The sequence below is a fragment of the Myxine glutinosa genome, chromosome 9, assembly GCF_964187855.1.
Source record: "Myxine glutinosa chromosome 9, kmMyxGlut1.1, whole genome shotgun sequence".
Classification (NCBI taxonomy): Eukaryota; Metazoa; Chordata; class Myxini; order Myxiniformes; family Myxinidae; genus Myxine; species Myxine glutinosa.
Window position 1 is genome coordinate 104,869,061 of NC_136269.1, and position 19,874 is coordinate 104,888,934.

General features: G+C 44.4%; 1 protein-coding gene across 1 annotated transcript in view; it reads left to right on the top strand.

Annotated features, from left to right (window-relative positions):
* The window catches only part of SAP130 (Sin3A associated protein 130), an 87,078-nt gene that overhangs the window by 16,887 nt on the left and 50,317 nt on the right, over positions 1–19,874 (top strand). The window contains exon 7 of the mRNA XM_078784627.1: positions 4,004–4,148. Coding sequence (XP_078640753.1) covers positions 4,004–4,148 — 145 coding nt within the window. The remainder of the gene's footprint in view (positions 1–4,003; positions 4,149–19,874) is intronic.

Sequence of the window (19,874 nt, forward strand, 5' to 3'; positions counted from 1 at the left end):
CTCCAGTTTATTCATTTGTTTCTTTATTGTATTTTGTTGATAAAGGATCATCTCCATATTACATACTTGAAAATTGTTGAGATTTGAGCCTGTTCCCTGTCTCAATTCCTTTTCCCTGTTTATTTTGTTTTGAAAAGTATTTCATGCATTTTAAAATTAGTTACAGGTGTAATTTGGTGGTAGTGTGGCCGACGTTTCAAAAAATCCCAGCTTAGTCCCAGCTGAACCAGATACCCTCCATATTGGTACCCTTAATTGCCGTGCACTGGAGACGTGGAATGGTCGCACATCTCGCCAACAATCTGACTTTAGACCTCCTCATGGTTCAAGAATGATCAGTCGTCGCAACGGAAGGTCTGCAAAAACAAGACCTTGGTGAAGGACAGATGGACCTTGCTCTATATATACAGTGCATTCAGAAAGTATTCAGATCCCTTCACTTTTTCACATTTTGTTATGTTGCAGCCTTATGCTGAAATCGTTTAAATTCATTTTTCCCTCATCAATCTACGCTCCATACCCCATAATGACAGAGAAAACAGGATTTTAGAAAGTTTTGCAAATTTATTAAAAAGAAAAAACTGAAATATCACATTGACATAAGTATTCAGACCCTTTGCTATGACACTTCAAATTTAGCTCAGGTGCCTCCCATTTCTCTTGATCATCTTTGAGATGCTTCTACACATTGATTGGAGTGGTAAATTCCAGTTGTAAATTCCTGTGGTAAATTCAATTGATTGGACATGATTTGGAAGGGCACACACCTGTCTATATAAGGTCTCACAGCTGACAATGCATATCAGAGCAAAACCCAAGCCATGAGGTCCAAGGAACTGCCTGCAGAGCTCAGAGACAGGATTGTGTCGAGGCACAGATCTGGGGAAGCCTCGAAAAAAATCTCTGCTGCATTGAAGGTTCCCAAGAGCACAGTGGCCTCCATAATTCTTAAATGGAAGAAGTTTGGAACAACCAGGACTCTTCCTAGAGTGCGCATGTGCATGTGCATGTGCATGTGATGTGATATATATATTCCGGCCGCCCGGCCAAACTGAGCAATCGGGGGAGAAGGGCCTTGGTAAGAGAGGTGATCAATAACCCGATGGTCACTCTGGCTGAGCTCCAGAGATCCTATGTGGAGATGGGAGAAACTTCCAGAAGGACAACCATCACTGCAACACTCCACCGATCTGGGCTTTATGGCAGAGTGGCCAGACGGAAGCCAAACAGTTCAATCTTGGTTTCATCAGACCACAGAATCTTGTTTCTGAGAGTCCTTTAGGTGCTTTTTTACAAACTCCAAGCGGGCTTTCATGTGTCTTTCACTGAGGAGAGGCTTCGGTCAGTTAGACCACATCCTGATCAGACACCAGGAACGTAATCACATCTCAAACTGTGACACAGTGAGAGTTTTGTGTTTCAAGACTGATCATAAATGACTACATTGCACTGTGAAACTCAAAGACCTGTTTCTCAAACAACCAAAATGAAAACCAAGGTAATATTTTTGATGGCTGGAGAAACAAAGCAATCAGCAACTATTCTCAAAAGCGTTTAACGCAGCACTACAGAACTTGGCTCTGTTGGAAGATGTTGTGGACCCAACATACAAGGATATAACATCAGCCATTCAAGCAGATGCTGAACAGAAATTCCCGTTTATGAAGAAAGTTAAAAACGCCACAGTGATTTGGGATGAGAATCCTCATCACAAGAGTCAAGACACGATGTGAGAACTTCCCTCGTTCAGTGAGACAGAGAAGCAGATGCAACTACTCTAAGCCTTGCCACAGTGTACATGGAGAGACAGAAAGTGGCTGTTGGTGAGGTCATCAGGTCGTGTAGAGAACAGCACAAATTGTGGGAATCCCAAAGAAACCGGATGCGACAAAGGAGGAGGAGGAGCATCGTGGGATATCGCTGATGTCTTGTGCAGAAAAATTTTACAATGATATGTTGTTGAAACACATACAAATGGTACTAACTCCATACATTCAACCTGAGCAGAATGGATTCCGATCCTGCTGAGGCACAGTGCAGCAGATCTTGGCACTGCGCAGAGTCGTATAATACTTTTTGTTGCTTTATTTGTGATTTTTTTTTGATGTTGATTTCCACAAAGCTTTCGATTGTGTGCCAAGATCATGCATTCCTAAGGTTCTAAGATAGTATGACGTTCCTCAAGATCTCGTCAATTGCATCACTCTTTTGTACTATAACACTAAGGCTGCTGTCATTACTCCAGACAGGCTATCGGAGACGTTTGAGGTACTACTGGGAGATACTTTGGCTTCCTTTCTGTTTGTCGTTCTCTTTGATTGGGTGCTTTGCACCGCCATCACAACTGAGGAGGATGGTTTTCAGCTGTGCAGAATGAGTAGTCGCCACCCAGAGAAGAGATTGTCAGTTCTTGGATATGCGGACAACTTAGCCATTCTTTCGTCCTCAGCTGCTGGTGGGCAACGCATGTTCACTAACCTGGTGGAAGCAGTGGCCAAAGTCAGACTGCATATCAACACCACCAAGACAGAGGTACTCACTATCCTGTTGGACCTGGATATGCAAATTAGATATAGCAATGAAGCTGGAGCTGTGAGCGCACTGCCATGCTGCACGTAGTTTGTTTACTTGGCGATGTTTACTTTGTTTACTAATCCTCATGATGACTTCCGGCGATGTCGCATACTAACTTAGGCGGCATTGTGGCGTCTAAATCTAGTGTTGGACTCTGCTGCTCTGCCTGACCAGATTCGAAGCAAGATATTTTATACCACCGTAGAAAACAGTATTGTTGTACAATGCGGACACTTAGGACGTTGACCAAGACCTTTCAGCAAGAAATTGATGCAACATACTCACATCTTCTTCGAGCGGCCTTCAGGATATATTGGCCGAGACGGATCACTAATGAGGAGCTTTACCAGTGCACCAAGCTCAAACCACCGAGCCAAGTGTTGCGAGCACAGAGACTGCAACTATCTGGCCATATTATTCTATCTGAAGGGTATTGTATTCAACCAATCCAACAGGTGTTGACCTGGCATCCCATACAGCGGTTGCGTTGTGGTCAAGGATGCACCAGGACCTCTTGATAGGGTCTTGTTGGATTGTGGTGCCCCTGATCAGATCTCAGCAGAACATTGGCCAATAATAGGGTTATCTCACGTCCTTAAATGTTTTGTGTATGTTGTACTTGTACCTGTGTCCTGTACTTACTGTAATCATTGTATGTGACGTATAATAATAGCGTAAGGACTCGACTTTGTTATCCCTTTTATGCCGCACCCAGTGACCCGATGCCCACGGCACTAATGGATTTACGATCTATGAACCGCGCTCTTTGTTTATCACGTACAGCCATACTCGAAAAATCGGAATTAGCCGACGTTGGGGCCCAAAAGCATCCGATTAACGGCCGATACGACGCCATCTTATTGGCGTCTGCTGGGTGAAGGCAAAGCAAGCCGTCCGCTGATTGGACAGTCGAAGGCGACAGCAAGCCGTCCACTGAGTGGACAATCCTGAGCATGCATTTGTGCCGGTGTCGTCGATTGCGGTGTACGCTAACCTCATCAGGTGGGTTTACCATAATTTCTTCCAACTGCGCTCTTTGTTTATCACGTACAGCCATACTCGAAAAATCTGAATTAGTCGACTTTGGGGCTCAAAAGCATCCGATTAACTGCCGATACGACGCCATTATGCCGATTCCTATTACGAATCCAAATCATTTTTCAAAAGTATATCGTAGCGTTGTCATTTAGGTAGATTGCAATAAATACGTTGTTCATATACGCACTCTTCATTCTCATCTTTCTTCCTAACTCTTACTCGGACAAGCAAATCCCCTATGCCATCCATAATGGTACACTCTATCCATACACCACATCCTCCCTTCCGTGGATGTTCCACGGGTTTCGTCTAGTTATTGTTATTATTATTATTATTATTATTATTATTATTATTATCATTGGTGGTAGTGATGCCAGTCTGTGCCTTATAGACGTTCCTCGTTGGCGGCCTCATCATCTGTTGGCGTTGGCATACAACCTCAGGTTCAGAGTGGGCTTGAACCCCTAGTTCGCTTCCCAATACCCTCTCATTCAAACCCTGGACTTTCCAAGCTGCAGCTGCAGGCACTTCCACAGGTAAGCAAGCTACTGGGGATGTATTAATGTGAACGATTATTTTAGAACAAGTGTATTGGGGAAAATGCTGCCTATAAGATTTGGATGGAAAGCCAACTATCCCATGTGTGGGATTGGCTCTGGGTTTTATAGAATCCATGACAACGATTAAATTGTGTACATGTATTTTAACCATATTTTCTGTTTCAAGTTCCCTGTATAATTTGCAGAAGCAAATTATCAACGGACATGGAGAATCACATTTTTGAAAACCATATTCCTCGTAAATTTTACCAATTTTGCATTTAGCCCAAATACGAAAGTTGGTTTTGTCAAAAAAAAACCTTTTTATTACGTATTGTCACGTGAATGGGAATACTGTCTATAACTTATTAGCACAGAAATGAGTGCAGTTAGTCATAACGTAAGTTTGTCTTGTAGGTGTTTAATTCCATGCTGAGTACTGTTAATAGTTGGAAGCAATATGGATGCAGAATAGTGTGCAATGAAAACTGTCAAGGTTTCCCTTTCCCTCTAGCCTCATAACTTTAGGAATTTTCTAATCAAAATGCTGACTTTTGTTTTCTTTACAGAGAGAGGCTCATGGAAGAGCAAGGTAAAACTGACAATGGGACAAATGTCATGGAAAATAACGAGCGGGAAAATGCAGGGAGGGGGAATTGAAACACTGAAACTACTGAGTAAAATGGTTGGGTTAGGGAAGGTTAATAGGGTAATAAAGATCATGGGTCAGAATTGTGGACGACACAAGGTGGTGGTGCACTGTTACCTTGAGGCCATGTAGGGAAGGAAGAGTGAGACAGAACAGCTTCTGGAATATCGTTCCATAATTGGGGGAAATGAGGAATAAAAGTGTTGAGATGTGCAGTCAGCCTGGATTTTGGAAGTTTTAACCAGAAGGGAGTTATTGGAAGAATGCGTGCATCCTGGAGTAGATAGAGAGGGCCGGAGGACAGTGAGCAGAGGGAGTAATGTTAGAGAATAGACGGTAGAAAACAGACCACTGACCTACCTGCGATGTGAGACCAACAGACCTTGTACCTCGGCCTCATCACGGGAGATTCCAATAATTTTGAGAGTTTTAGTTTCCACAGAATCTAGCAGAGGCAGGTGTGGTGCTGGGGTGCCAGCCTGTCGTGGAGACCAGTACTCCATTGAGTTGTGGACAAAGGCCTTGTAGACTGAGAAGGTCTCATTTGCCAAAGAAAGATTTGGATCGATGGAGGATGTCCTGTCTGCTGCTGGGTTTAGAGGGCAGCTTTGCTATGTGGTCATCGTTGGGGGTGGGAATGAGGGTGGGGGTGGGGGAGTGCAAGGGAGGGCCAGCCTTGCACAGAGTAAGTTTTGCATATTATTATATTATGGTGTTGGTCGTGGCCTTTCTTTCTGGAAGGACCATCTAGAAAACCCTTCTCATATACTTCCTTGATAAATACCTCAAAGAAGTCCAGTCCCTCATTTCAGCCTCACCATCAGCTACAATTTTTTTTGGGCAAACCATGTATCAGAATTGTCTTCCTAGGCCAGTCGCCGACTGGGCATCTTTTATCGTGCCGAGGCTTTGCTTACCAAATATACATGGCCAAATTTTTGCAGCTCAATTGCATACTGTTCACTCCTTTGGACTGGTACCACTGGCTCACACATTTCACATCTTGATGCCGTGGAGTCCAAGGACTTGTTGTAAATCATTAGAATCTCTTGCAGAAAAAAATGATTATCAATGACTGTTGCTCCTGCATTGTGTGCTCTGCTTCCCCTTCCCCCCTCCAGGTTTCTCCAGGGTGGACACATACTGCCAGTAACCTACTTTTCATGAAACTCCCAAAAGTCAGGGTCACTACTCTCCCCCACTTTTTCTTTTTCTTTTAAATACATTTTTTCCCCTATGAAACCAACTTCCGCAGTCTGTTCAATGATATTCTTTCCTGCAGGGCTTCAAGATGGCTGTTTACTTCCATCTCTGGTAACCTCACCCAATCCCATCCATAATCATGGTCTTTTCTACCTCATAAACCCTGCCAAAGCCCATTCCTTGGAAGGTTGTTGTGTAGTTTTCCCCTCCCTCCTCCATCCACCTTTTTAAAATTTTCTCTTTTTCCTTTGCTCTTTCATTCTTGGTTTCCCTTGCTGTTCTATCAGCTCCCTTTCTTGTTGTGCTTGAGTTTGTGTCCCACTTGTTCACCCCATGCATTCCTCCTGTTTCTACCACGCCCTTTGCTCCCATTCTTCCCCTAATTGTTCTTTCAGGTGCCCCTCTGTTGTCCCTCTACTCTGCATTTCATGTGTGTGTCCCCACTTTCTATTTTTTTCATACAAGATTCAGGCATCTGTTCTCTGCTCTAGCTTTTCCACAAGCCTTGACTTTGTATCCAAAAAAATTAAATGTTTACATCGTTGGAAGATTCATTATATTATCTACTAACAAAGGTACCCAGCATTGCCGGGCAACGCCAGGTCCCTCCTCCCATCCCTTCTCCTCCCTCCCCACACCACTACCGCTCCCTACTCCCACACCTCCCTCCGGATCCCCACCCCACCCATTCCCCTCCCTCCTCTCACCTCTCCCTCCAGACTCGTACCCCACCACTTCTCCTTCCTCCTCCTACAACCCCACCCCTTCCTCTGAATTTCCACCCCACCCCTTCACCTTCCTCCTCCCCAAACGCTGCCCTTTCCCCTCCCTCTGGACTACCACCCATCCCTTCCCCTCCCTCCTCCCACCTCCTCCTAGTCACCGACAGTGAATAAAGCTTTTTTTTTTATCCACGTTTGGGAAAAATAAATAAGTAAAATTCACTTTCGCTTTCCCTTTCCGACTTTACCTGCACGGCACGTGGTTTTGTTGTTGCCACGTGTCGTGTCTTCTGTCCAGCTGGAGCTGGTGCATCCCACGACTGCAAGTCTGCGAACCGACATGCATCACTGTGTTATATAAAATTGCAGGACGCTGCTATTTAAAGAAAGCCTAATTTTGGTAATTGTTTTCCAATTTTTTTCCATCTTTTCAAGAAGGTTTTTTATAGACTCTGAAGGGGTCTATCAATGTGAAATTCAACTTATGAACTGACTTACATGTCCTCTTGAAGATGTGTGCAAGAAAAAACACCGGTGAGGGTGATGGTGAGTCGGATTTGTTTTCTTGTGCCTAGGACCTGCCTCTGGTTACTAACAACTTGTATGCCGGAATTTGGTGGACACGAAGCTGTCCATCAATTTCCTACGATTTTCCAACCTCCGAACCCTAACATGCACTCATGCAGGGAAAATTAAATTGTGCTGTGCACTTGTTGGTACAAACGTATTACAGCTACTACTACTGCCCAGCTAATTTTACGTCGCACAAGTTCATGCGACCACTTGTTCTTCTCGGTAATGTCCCCTCGACACCATGGTGTCATTAAAATTAGAATTCCACGTCGAAAAAAATACCTACATAATAATAAATAAATAATAATAATACATAATAGTAATTAACGATCTAAAAATTTAAATGTTAAGAGTTCATTTCTCAACGTCTTGATATACTGTGGTTTAAGGCCTTGTTCGTTAGCCCTTTTATCCATGAATTAATGTAATTAATCGCATAAACGTTTGGCTATGGACGATTTTGACATGTTGAAATTAAATGCACGTGTCAACTACATCACATGTCCAGGTTCGAGATTAAACCTGTCATTTTAACTTTAACATTTAATGAGGAATAATTCCTGAGCCTCGTTGGTACAAGACCTCCGTGCAGTTCGACGAGGTACTACGTATGCAGTTGTCACATGCGCTACCCCGCACTACGGTACAGTGTTAATTCACAGGCAAACAAAAGTGTGTGTTGTTGGTTGTTATCTCCATTTGCGGGTTGTAGGAAGTGAAACGGAGTCCTCCCAGGACTCAAAGTATACACCTCCGATTCGGTAAGGAATCATGGTTCATGGACCAAGCTTTAGAATTTTTGTTTTGTTCACCGCTCCTTTCCTATTCCAGCTCCAGGCGCTGCATGATATCACCGGGCACTGAAGCGGGCCCGGCAATGACGCACGCTGAAAGGGAATACTCGGTTTTCACTCGGTTTGTTTGTTGTCCCCCGTCGCACCGCGTAGCGAAAGGGGGACTATGGTTTTCCCCTCCGTCCGTGCGGGCGTCCGTGCGGGCGTGCGTGCGTGCGTGCGTAAGCGAAGGACCGAATTCTAATTTGGTGTGTGGGTGCAACCCACGTCAAAATCCAAGGTGGCCGCCGCCATGTATGTCTGATGCCATGTATGTCTGAACCTTGGGAGTGGAATATCTTGAAAAATAAGCGAAGTACCAACTTCTAATCTGGTGTGTGGGTGTATCTAGGCGTAAGGAAGAACGCTATTGAAAATTGGGTCGCCACGTCAAAATCAAAGATGGCCACCGCCATGTATGTCTGAATCTTGTGAGATGAATATCTTGAAAGATAAGCGAAGTACCAACTTCTAATTTGGTGTGTGGGTGTATCTCGGCATAAGGAAGACCGCTATTGTAAAGTGGGTCGCCACGTCAAAATCCTGGAAGGCCGCCACCATATATATGTCTGAACCTTGTGAGCGAAATATCTTGAAAAATAAGGGAAGTACCTTCTGGTGTGTGGGTGTATCTAGGCATAAGGAAGAACGCTATTGAAAATTGGGTCGCCACGTCAAAATCCAAGATGGCCGCCTCCATGTATGTCTGACCCTTGTGAGCGAAATATCATATCGTAGCATGTTTTCTGCGTGTTCCACTTTGTCAACTCACATCACTTCCCCGACGGGGGACCTAGGCGTAACGCTTGTTGAATAAAGGCAGAGACAGGAAAAACACGCGCCGGTAATAAATATCCTAAATCGGGATCACGCACACCGACTTCAGAAACAAAACGAGGGATTATGAATTAATAAAAATAACACATCATGTAAAATGTACACGCGGAGCTCGGCTTATCTGTCTTTGTCGTCTTGTATTGTTTTCCGTCCACCACGGCCCCGCTCGGCCCCGATGCACCCACGAGGCCTTGTTCCAAGCTCCGATCCTCTCGCCACTCACGAGGTCCGTGCACCAAGCTCCAAAGCACCCAACGCAGGCCAGCAGCTTCACACGAGGTCGATCCCCACATGAAGCACGAAAAGACAGGAATGGAGAGAACGCAGGTGTGACTGCACGTCTCGTCCTTCCAACTCGCTTCTCAACTGCTCACTGCCAACTGCGCACTGCAAAACCAACTCTCGACCACGAATGTCACTCTCTATTGAACTGCCAGGGGCCAGGAGTGAACTCGTCTCAACTCAACACCAACTTGTGACTCATGGGCTGCGCGACTCTCAACTCTCAGCCCTCCTCCTCAACTCCTGCTCAACTCCTGCTCAACTCCTGCTCAAATACGCACACGAACTCTCGATCCAACTGCCAGCAAAGGCGTCCGGCGCTGTTAATATCCATGGCCGGTGACGTCAGCTTTGGCGCACTGTCCTGCCAATCAGAGCCTCGCCGGCTCGTCCAGGGGCACGCCCACTGCGCCACTCTCACTCCCGTCCCCTACTCCTTGGTCACAGCACTTGCTAAGCGAGGTGGATAGGCCTCTCAAAGGTGTAAATGGTGGCGGCCAATTGTGTCATTAATGTTGTACTAAAGGTCCTAACTAGTGTCTATGTGGTCTGCAGTGCCATAAGGGACAAAGGTTTGACTACCAGGTGAGACATACAAGGGCTCTACTCATTATTCCCTACACTACTTAACACACAAATCTCCAGGTAGATTCACAATCGTACATCTTAGCCGATAAAACGCCTACACATGACTTATTACAGGTAGATTCCCTATCGCGACAGTCGAAGCATGTTACCTACTCAGATCTACTCTGCTCTGCATATATCACGACACAAATTCGTAACAGTATTTTTGATTGATTAATTTGAAAATTCAAACAAAATTGATTGAGTACCAGCTCACTGGTAATTCCCTGTTTGTCGTTAAAGGCGGCAAAAAGGGTTGGCGTCAGGAAGGGCATCCGGCCGTAAAACATTGCTTCAAAAAGGGGACCGAAAAACAACAACAACCACGGTACCCGAAAAAGGCCAACCCCCGCTTTGCGGGGAAAAATGGCCTCTAAAGCTGGTTTATATATTTATAATCAATTGATTAATCAATTGATCGATTAATTATTGAATTTTTCAATTAATGACTTAATCCATTAATTTTTCAAAAGTTGCAGATTCAGATGAAACAGTGGTGGTGTAAGTATGATATTGGCCAATTCATTAATCATTTTATTATTTTACAATTATTATTTATTTCTTTTCATTATTAATCACTTATTTTCTTTATCTGGGCAATATCTCAGGAAGCTGATATTTGGACACCATAGCGAACAAGTGATTTGCCTCTAAATGATATTTTTGATTTATCGATTAAGCAACTAATCGATTAATTGTTTAAATTTTTCGATTAATTATTTATTTAATTATTCAAAAAAAGTTACAACTTCGGAGGAAACACTAGTGGTTGAGGTATGCTGTTAGCCAATTGATTAAGGAATGAATTATTATATGATCATTATTTATTCATTTTAATTACGCAATTAATCAATATTATTGTACACCTCTCCCTACAATGCCGCGCACTGGATGATATGTTATTTATTTATTTGGAATGTAGGCAGTGCACTTTGAATGTATCTGTGCTTGTTCAGTCTTTGTGTGTGTGTCAGTGTGTGTGTGTGTGTGTGTGTGTGTGTGTGTGTGTGTGTGTGTGTGTGTGTGTGTGTGTGTGTCAGAGTGTCAGTGTGTATGTGTGTCAGAGTGTCAGTGTGTGTGTGTGTCAGAGTGTCAGTGTGTCAGTGTCACTTGTGCTATGGTTCACATTTCATTCTGCACGCACTGTCACTCTGCTAAACACAACAAACAAGAAAGAGCAATCGGAGATTACAAGGACGTGTTTGTGTGGTTTTGTCTTCTGGGTCCACGGGGTTTTGGGTCTTCGGGGTATTTTGGGTCTTCGGGGTCTTTAAGGGTATTCGGGGGTCTTATGGATCCTAGGGGTCTTTTGAATCTTCGGGGTAATTTGGATCCTTGGGGTCATTTGGATCCTTGGGGTCATTTGGGTCCTCTGGGTATTTTGAGTCCTGTGGCTATTTTGAGTCCTGTGGCTATTTTGAGTCCTGTGGCTATTTTGAGTCCTCTGGCTATTTTGAGTCCTCTGGCTATTTTGAGTCCTCTGGCTATTTTGAGTCCTCTGGCTATTTTGAGTCCTCTGGCTATTTTGAGTCCTCTGGCTATTTTGAGTCCTCTGGCTATTTTGAGTCCTCTGGCTATTTTGAGTCCTCTGGCTATTTTGAGTCCTCTGGCTATTTTGAGTCCACTGGCTATTTTGACTCCTCTGGCTATTTTGACTCCTCTGGCTATTTTGACTCCTCTGGCTATTTTGACTCCTCTGGCTATTTTGACTCCTCTGGCTATTTTGACTCCTCTGGCTATTTTGACTCCTCTGGCTATTTTGACTCCTCTGGCTATTTTGACTCCTCTGGCTATTTTGACTCCTCTGGCTATTTTGAGTCCTCTGGCTATTTTGACTCCTCTGGCTATTTTGACTCCTCTGGCTATTTTGCCTCCTCTGGCTATTTTGCCTCCTCTGGCTATTTTGCCTCCTCTGGCTATTTTGACTCCTCTGGCTATTTTGACTCCTCTGGCTATTTTGACTCCTCTGGCTATTTTGACTCCTCTGGCTATTTTGACTCCTCTGGCTATTTTGACTCCTCTGGCTATTTTGACTCCTCTGGATATTTTGACTCCTCTGGCTATTTTGACTCCTCTGGCTATATTGACTCCTCTGGCTATATTGACTCCTCTGGCTATATTGACTCCTCTGGCTATATTGACTCCTCTGGCTATATTGACTCCTCTGGCTATATTGACTCCTCTGGCTATATTGACTCCTCTGGCTATATTGACTCCTCTGGCTATATTGACTCCTCTGACTATATTGACTATAAAAAAGAGAACCATGACAATTACAACTACATATTGGCAGGGTGCAGCCCGAAGTGGAGATCGGTTTCTGAGGTTTGGGACATGGAATGTAGGGACAATGACAGGGAGATCAGGAGAAGTGGTGGAAGTATTGGTCAGAAGAAGAGTGGACATATGTTGTGTGCAAGAGACGAGATGGAAGGGAAGTGGTGTGAGAATGGTGAAGGGCAGGCAGGGACAGAAATACAAGTTTGTGTGGCAAGGGTGCCCGGAGGGCGTGAATGGTGTTGGTGTCCTGTTTTCTGAGGAGTTTGTAGACAGTGTGGTGAGTGTGACTAGAGTGAGTGATAGGTTGATGATGGTGAAAATGATGATTGGAAAGCTCTTGGTGAACGTCATCTCGGGATATGCTCCGCAGGTTGGTCGAAGCGATGAAGAGAAGGACAAGTTCTGGTGTGCGATAGAGAAGCTGATGGAAAACGTGAAAGATGAAGAAGTTGTTGTGGTGGGAGGAGACCTGAATGGACATGTGGGAAGGAGTATGGATGGTTTTGAGGGAGTTCATGGGGGTTACGGATATGGTGTGAGAAATGGAGAAGGTGAAAGGATTTTGGAGTTTGCTGATGGAGCTGATTTGTTGATTTGTAATACTCAGTTCCAGAAAGAGGATAATAAGCTTGTCACAGACACGTCAGGTGGGTCGACGACAACCGTTGACTACCTGATGGTGCGTAGGCGAGATAGGGGGCACCTCCGGGACACAAAGGTGATCCCGGGGGAGGAGGCTGTTTCACAGCACCAATTGGTTGTCTGCGTCATAAGGGTGAAAGGTGCGAGGAGAGCTCGGCGGGTGAAGTACCAACCAAGAATGAAAGTGTGGAGGTTGAAAGAGGTGACAGTAAAGGAGGCATTAAAAGAGAGGCTGAGTAGGGTAGAGGATGATGTGGTTGAGCTTGAAAGTGGTTGGATGTCAATGAAAGCTAGTCTGTTGGGAGCCGTTGGTGAGGTATGTGGATGGTCAAAAGGACCACCGAGGCACTCGGAAACATGGTGGTGGGATGATGAAGTTGGAAAGAGGATTGACGAGAAGAGGAAGAAGTTCAAGGAGTGGCAGAAGGCGAAGGGTACGGGAGCAGAAACAGCAGAGCATGAAAGTTATAAGGCAGCCAGGAAGGCTGCAAAGAAAGAGGTAGCAAAGGCGCAGGAGGCATGTAGGAAAATGCTCGGAGAACGCTTGGATTCGGAAGAGGGTCAGAAAGCAGTATTCAGGATTGCAAAGCACATAGCGAAAGAGAGGTGTGACATGATGGGGGTGAGTTGCTTGAAGGATGAAGTGGGACGAATCGTTGTCGACCCAGATGGAATTAAAGGAAGATGGAAAAGATATATGGAAATGCTGTTGAATACAGAGAATGAATGGGATGGCAACATAGAGAGTAACCCAGTTTTCGGACCGGCAGAGAAGATAACTGAGAAGGAAGTTGAGGAAGCGATAAAAGCAATGAAGAGTGGAAAAGCGGGAGGGCCGACAGGAGTTGTGGGAGATATGTTGAAGGCAGCAGGAAGTTGGGGTGTGAAGAGAATGACAGAGATCTGTAATCTGGCGGTGAAAGAAGGCCGCATTCCAGTGGATTGGGAACTGAGTACCCCCGTCCCTCTATACAAGGGGAAAGGTGACCCTCTGGAGTGTGGCTCGTACCGAGCGATAAAGTTATTGGAGCATGGAATGAAGGTATTGGAAAGGGTGTTGGAGAGGAGGATAAGGAAGAAAGTGAAGATCGACGAAATGCAGTTTGGATTTATGCCAGGAAGAGGAACGACAGATGCGCTTTTCATTGTGAGGCAGTTGCAGGAGAAGTACATGGAGAAGAGGAAGAAGTTGTTTTTTGGGTTTGTTGATCTGGAGAAAGCATTCGATAGGGTTCCACGCAAAGTATTGACATGGGCATTGAGGAAGTTAGGAGTGGAGGAATGGTTGATCAGAGTAGTGATGGCAATGTATAAAAGAGTGCGCACAGCTGTAAGGACGAAGGATGGGAACAGTGGTGAGTTTGAGGTGAAGGTGGGAGTGCATCAGGGGTCGGTACTAAGTCCACTACTATTTGTAGCTGTGATGGAGGTGCTGGCTCAGAACGTAAAGGAGGGTTTACCGTGGGAGTTGTTGTATGCAGATGATCTGGTGTTGATTGCGGAAAGTATGGATGGACTGAAGGAAAAGATGAACAAGTGGAAGGAATGTATGGAGACAAAAGGTCTGAAGGTGAATATCGGAAAGACTAAGGTGATGGCAAGGGGTAAAGCATGTGGTGAGGTGGAAAGAACTGGGAAGTGGCCGTGTGCTGTGTGCAGGAAGGGTGTCGGAGTGAACTCCATTCAATGTACAATGTGCGCTGAGTGGGTTCATCAAAAATGTAGTGGTCTGAGAGGGTCATTTACCAGTGTGGCAGCTACATTCAAATGTAAGGTGTGCACAGAGGGAGCTGCAGATGGAGGAAATGTTGAGTTGGATCTTGGAGACGGCATGAAGCTGGAAGGTGTGAAAACATTTTGCTACCTCGGAGACATGCTGAATGGAGAAGGTGGATCAGACTCGGCAACGGTTGCTCGAGTGAGATGTGCATGGAAGAAGTTTCGGGAACTGAGTGGCGTGCTGATGAGGAGGAGGGTGTCGCTGAAGCTGAAGGGAAAGGTGTATGCTGCATGTGTGAGAAGTGTTATGATTTATGGGAGCGAGACATGGGTAATGAACGTAGAGCAGCAACGAAGGCTGGAAAGGGTGGAAATGCGAATGGTTCGATGGATGTGCGGAGTATCGTTGAGAGAGAGGAAGACAAATGATGAATTGCGAAAGATGATGGGAATATTGCCTGTGATTGATGCTGTGAAGAGGAACAGGCTGAGATGGTTTGGTCATTTGTTGAGGAAGGATGAAAGTGACTGGTTGAGAAGAGTGATGGAAATTGATGTCGAAGGAAGTAGAGGACGGGGAAGACCGAGAAAGACTTGGCTAAAGATGGTGGAAGAAGAAATGCGGGCAAGGGGGTTAACAAGGAGAGATGCAGAAAATAGGGCAAAATGGAGAAGATTGTCATGGGGACCGCAAGGCTAACCCCCGCTCTAGCAGGGAAAATGGCCTTAAAATGCATGTTGTTGTTGTTGTTGTTGGCTATATTGACTCCTCTGGCTATTTTGACTCCTCTGGCTATTTTGACTCCTCTGGCTATTTTGACTCCTCTGGGTATTTTGAGTCCTCTGGGTATTTTTGGTCCTCGTGGTATTTTGCGTCTTTGGGGTCGTTAATGGTCTTTTGGGTCTTTTGGGTGGGGTATTTTGGGTGTTTGAGGTCTTTTGGGTCTTTAAGGGTATTTGGGGTCTTTTGGGTCCTCTGGGTCTTTTGGGTCTTTGGGGTAGTTTTCTGTCCTCGGGTATTTTGGCTCCTCTGGATCGTTTGGGTCTTTTGGGTCCTTGGGGGTCTTATGGGTCTTTTGGGTCTGTAACCTCTGACGTGGGTAGGATAAATAATGAAATATCTTTAGCCTATGGGTGGAGCGAGTCTGGCGGATGCCTTGGGCAGAGCTATCTGGGCAGATGTGTGGCTTCTTTGTTTTTGCGTGGCCACTTGCTTGGTCAGAAGCTTATGGTGCTCTGCGAAGTGTAAAGCTAGCAACACTCTGCGAAGCAAACAGCATTGTAAATCTTAAATCGTATTGTAAATGTAATACTGCGTTGTGAGGTTCATACCAAACCACAGGGCTATCTGTGTGACGAGGCCCATTCTGCGTCGTCACACAGATAGTCAGTCGTCAGTAGATCTCTATTTATGTAGTTAATTGTAAGATTGGAATGCATGTCTGTTATATGTTCTCCTGTGAACACATTGCATGCCCTGTACCTTGGTGCCATTTGCATGCTGTACATCGACGCCACCAGTCTGTTTCCTCTTCATTTGATTCACCGTGTTTGATTTACAGTGCAACTGTAATGTGCTCTTGAAGTATTGTTATCACAAAGCAATATCATTCCGTTACAGTTTCACGGAGCCTTATACGGAGCCTTGAGGAGCTTTTCGGAGCTTCTTGGGAATAAACAGCTGTTTGTTTCTGCGTACCACATCCTGCGAGCCTGCAATACTTCCATCACGAAAACCCTAACGGCAGATAAGCGCTTGGTTGCCGTTATAGTGAAAGATTTTATCTGCTACAGAGTCGATCCTGTGTAGTGAGTCGTTTTTGTATCACTTTAAAACCTGTTAAAGTGAAACATTCATGTGCCGAGAAGGATCGAAGTTGATTTAACCCCTGTGGACTTCAACTTTGATTCAGTTCTGCTGTTTTAATTACCCTGTACTATCTGTGGTGAAATTGTTTTGAGTTGTTGCATACCATATCTGTATAATTTGAATGTACGCTATGTATAGCCTCATATGTTTGAGCACAGTGATGTGATTGATCTTAATAATATTTGATTCTGTAGTGCTTTTATCTTGAGATCCATAACTTTATTTGGAAGTTGTTTTGAACTTGTAATCATTTGTTACCTCCGCCACGGAAGGTGGATGGAGGTTATGTTTTCACCCCTGTCGGTCTGTTTGTCTGTGAACAAGATATCTCAAAAAGTTGTGGACGGATTCGGACGAAATTTGGCAGAGAGGTGAAAATCGGGATTTTTTGGTGAAGATCGGGATTCGGATCCGGCTAGTAGAATTTTTAAAGTGATTCTTCACCATTGGGATATCGGCCAAAAACGATATATAGCAAGATATCTCAAAAAGTTATGGATGGATTTGGACGAAACTTGGTGGAGAGGTTGGGTGTGTGACAAGGACGAATCGATTCAATTTCGGTGAAGATCTCAATATGGGTTCGGACACGAGAAATATTTAAATTTTAAGTGATTCTTCACCATTGAGAGATGGGGCTAAAACCGATATATACCACGATATCTCAAAAAGTTATGGACAGATTTGGACTAGATCTGGTGGACCGGTTGTGTGTGTGACAAGGACGATTCCAATCGATTTTGGTGAAGATCTGAATATGTATTCGGATACGAGAATTATTTAATAAAGTGATTCTTCACCATTGAGTGATGGGGCTAAAACCGATACATAGCACGATATCTTAAAAGGCTATGGACGGATTTGGACAAAACTTGGTGGACAGGTTGGGTGTGTGACATGGACGAATCGATTCCATTGTGGTGAAGATCTGAAAATGGATTTGGATACGAGAATTATTTAATTTTTACGTGATTCTTCACCGTTGAAAGATCGGGTGAAAAGCGATTATATAACATGATATTGAAAAAAGTTATGGACGAGTTATGACTAAACTTGGTGGACGTTTTGGTTAGGTGACAAGAACAAGCGGATTTCGATTTGGATTCAGGTCCGAATTCAGATCCGGCCGATCAGTGCAATACAAAACATAAAACTGTTCAGCCTAACAGAGGTATGCGCTCTACCGAGTGCCGTTCTTGTTTATACTGGAAATGAATACAGGGAAAGAACCTAGCCATGTCTGATGTAAATAGTGATGTACAGACACCAAGGGATGAAGGGGAGGTTTGATCGAGAACCTAAACCCGCCGATGACTACACTGGATGGAAGTTAGGTCAATGTGAACATGGTTTGAAATTAGCCATTGCAAACTGGTGCAAGATGGCAAGAAGCATGGAAAGACTGCTGTCAGACTCATGTGATTCGGATGTTATTAAATAAGGATGCGATATTCTCGAGACACACATGGACGGCGTTTCAAAGGTATATGATTTGCTGAATCTGTTAACGCCATCTATATGCATGCATCCAGATAATGACACGCTGTCAATCTATGGAACAGGATAGTTACCATCTGTCGAATCTATTGCAGATAATATACACCACATGATGTATATGATCTGCAATAGAATATGGTCAGAGGACTGATCTGGGTTGGGGAATAGTAGGAATTGTGAACCCAAGTGCTCTCGACACTGAAGATGTTGGAGTGAGTCATCACATTCTCTCCAGATTATCATTGGCAAAGCTGCCACTATCTGGTAAGGTATGTCCATGTGAGTATATAGAAGTTGTATTCTGTTCAAGGAAAAAGGTGAAAGAAGCTACCAACCCTCACGATGTCCATAGAATGATGGAAATGGATTTCAATGAGTGACAAAAAGAGGAATCATCTCTTTCCTTGGAGGACAAAAGGTTTCTTTCTATGGTCCAGAAAGGTGTTCGTCTCTCGGATCAGCACTAAAATGTCTGCCATTCTGGGAATCTGATCTGTAGAATCTGATCCGAAGCTACCGAACAACAAGTCCATGGCGATTCATCGTTTGAGTCAATTGAGAAATCGCTTCAAGAAAGACGAAAGGTACAAAGAGGGTTACACGGCCTTTATGCAACACATTATCCATAATGAACATACTGAAAAGGTACAACCATCAGCCACAGATAAAACTGATAGATCAGTGTGGCATATTCCACACCATGGAGTGTATCGCGTGAGGAAGCCAGGTAAAATCCGTGTAGTATTTGACTGTGGCGCATGATTCCAGGGACAGTCTCTCAATGACCACTTGCTGCAGGGACCTGATCTAACGAATGCCTTGGCTGGAGTACTTGGCAGGTTCCGCCATGAGCTTATTGCACTGATGCGTCACATAGAACAAATGTTCTTCCAATTCAAGGTTAAGAAAGAACGAGACTTCCTCCGGTTTCTTTGGTAGGACGACTTTGAAAGTGAACCAGTTGAATACCGGATGAGCGTCCATCTTTTTGGTGCCATGTCCTCCACAATCTATTGTGCAAACTTCGGTCTAAAACAGACAGCTAGTGAAGAGGCTGAATTTGGATCAAATGCTGCAGACTTTGTCTGACATAACTCCTTTATGGATGATGGCCTTGCATCAGTTGCTTCTGCCAGTGAAGCCATCAACCTTATAATAATTAACACCAACTATATGTGCTCACAGTGAGGACTGAGTTTGCATAAGTAAATCTCAAATTCAAAGGATGTCTTGACTGCCATCTGTCCCAAGATCAGCCAAAAGGAATTCAGGATCTTGATCTGATGCACGATTCACTGTCATTGGAAAGAGCTTTGGGCATCCAATGTTGCGTTTTAATCTGATATTTTCCAGTTTCAGATCAATCTTAAAGACCAACCACTAACAAGACAAGGGGTCTTATCGACAGTGTGTTTGGTATACGATCCTCTCGGATTTGCATCTCCTGTTGTCCTAGTCGGTCAACAATATTACAAGAGCTATGGAAAGATGCAAAGATCAGATGGACTGGGACAGTCCACTTCCACAATATCTTCGACCATGATGGGAACAATGGAGAAGCAACCTCTTCCGTTTTGTCATTGTGGATCAAAAGGTGCTTTAAACTGACTAATTTTGGAAGAGTTAGGAAGGCCGTACTCCATAATTTCTCCATTGCCAGCACGAGGGGATATGGGCAATGTTCATACTTATGACAGGTGAACGTGCATCAACAAGTCCGTTGCTCTCGTAATGGCGAAGGCACGGGTAGTACCGTTAAAAATGATCACATTTCCGATATTGGAGTTGACGGCGGCACTCGTGTCAGTCAAAGTAAGTGCACTCTTGACCAAGCAACTGGAGATTGAGAATGTCTGAAATCTATTGGACTGCCAGTAAGGTCGTTCTTGGATTCATTGTCAACGAAGCAAAGCAATTTCACGTCTTTGTCACAAAGAGAGTTCAAAAGTTATGGGATCAGACAAATCCTGTAGCATGGAAGGGAAATAC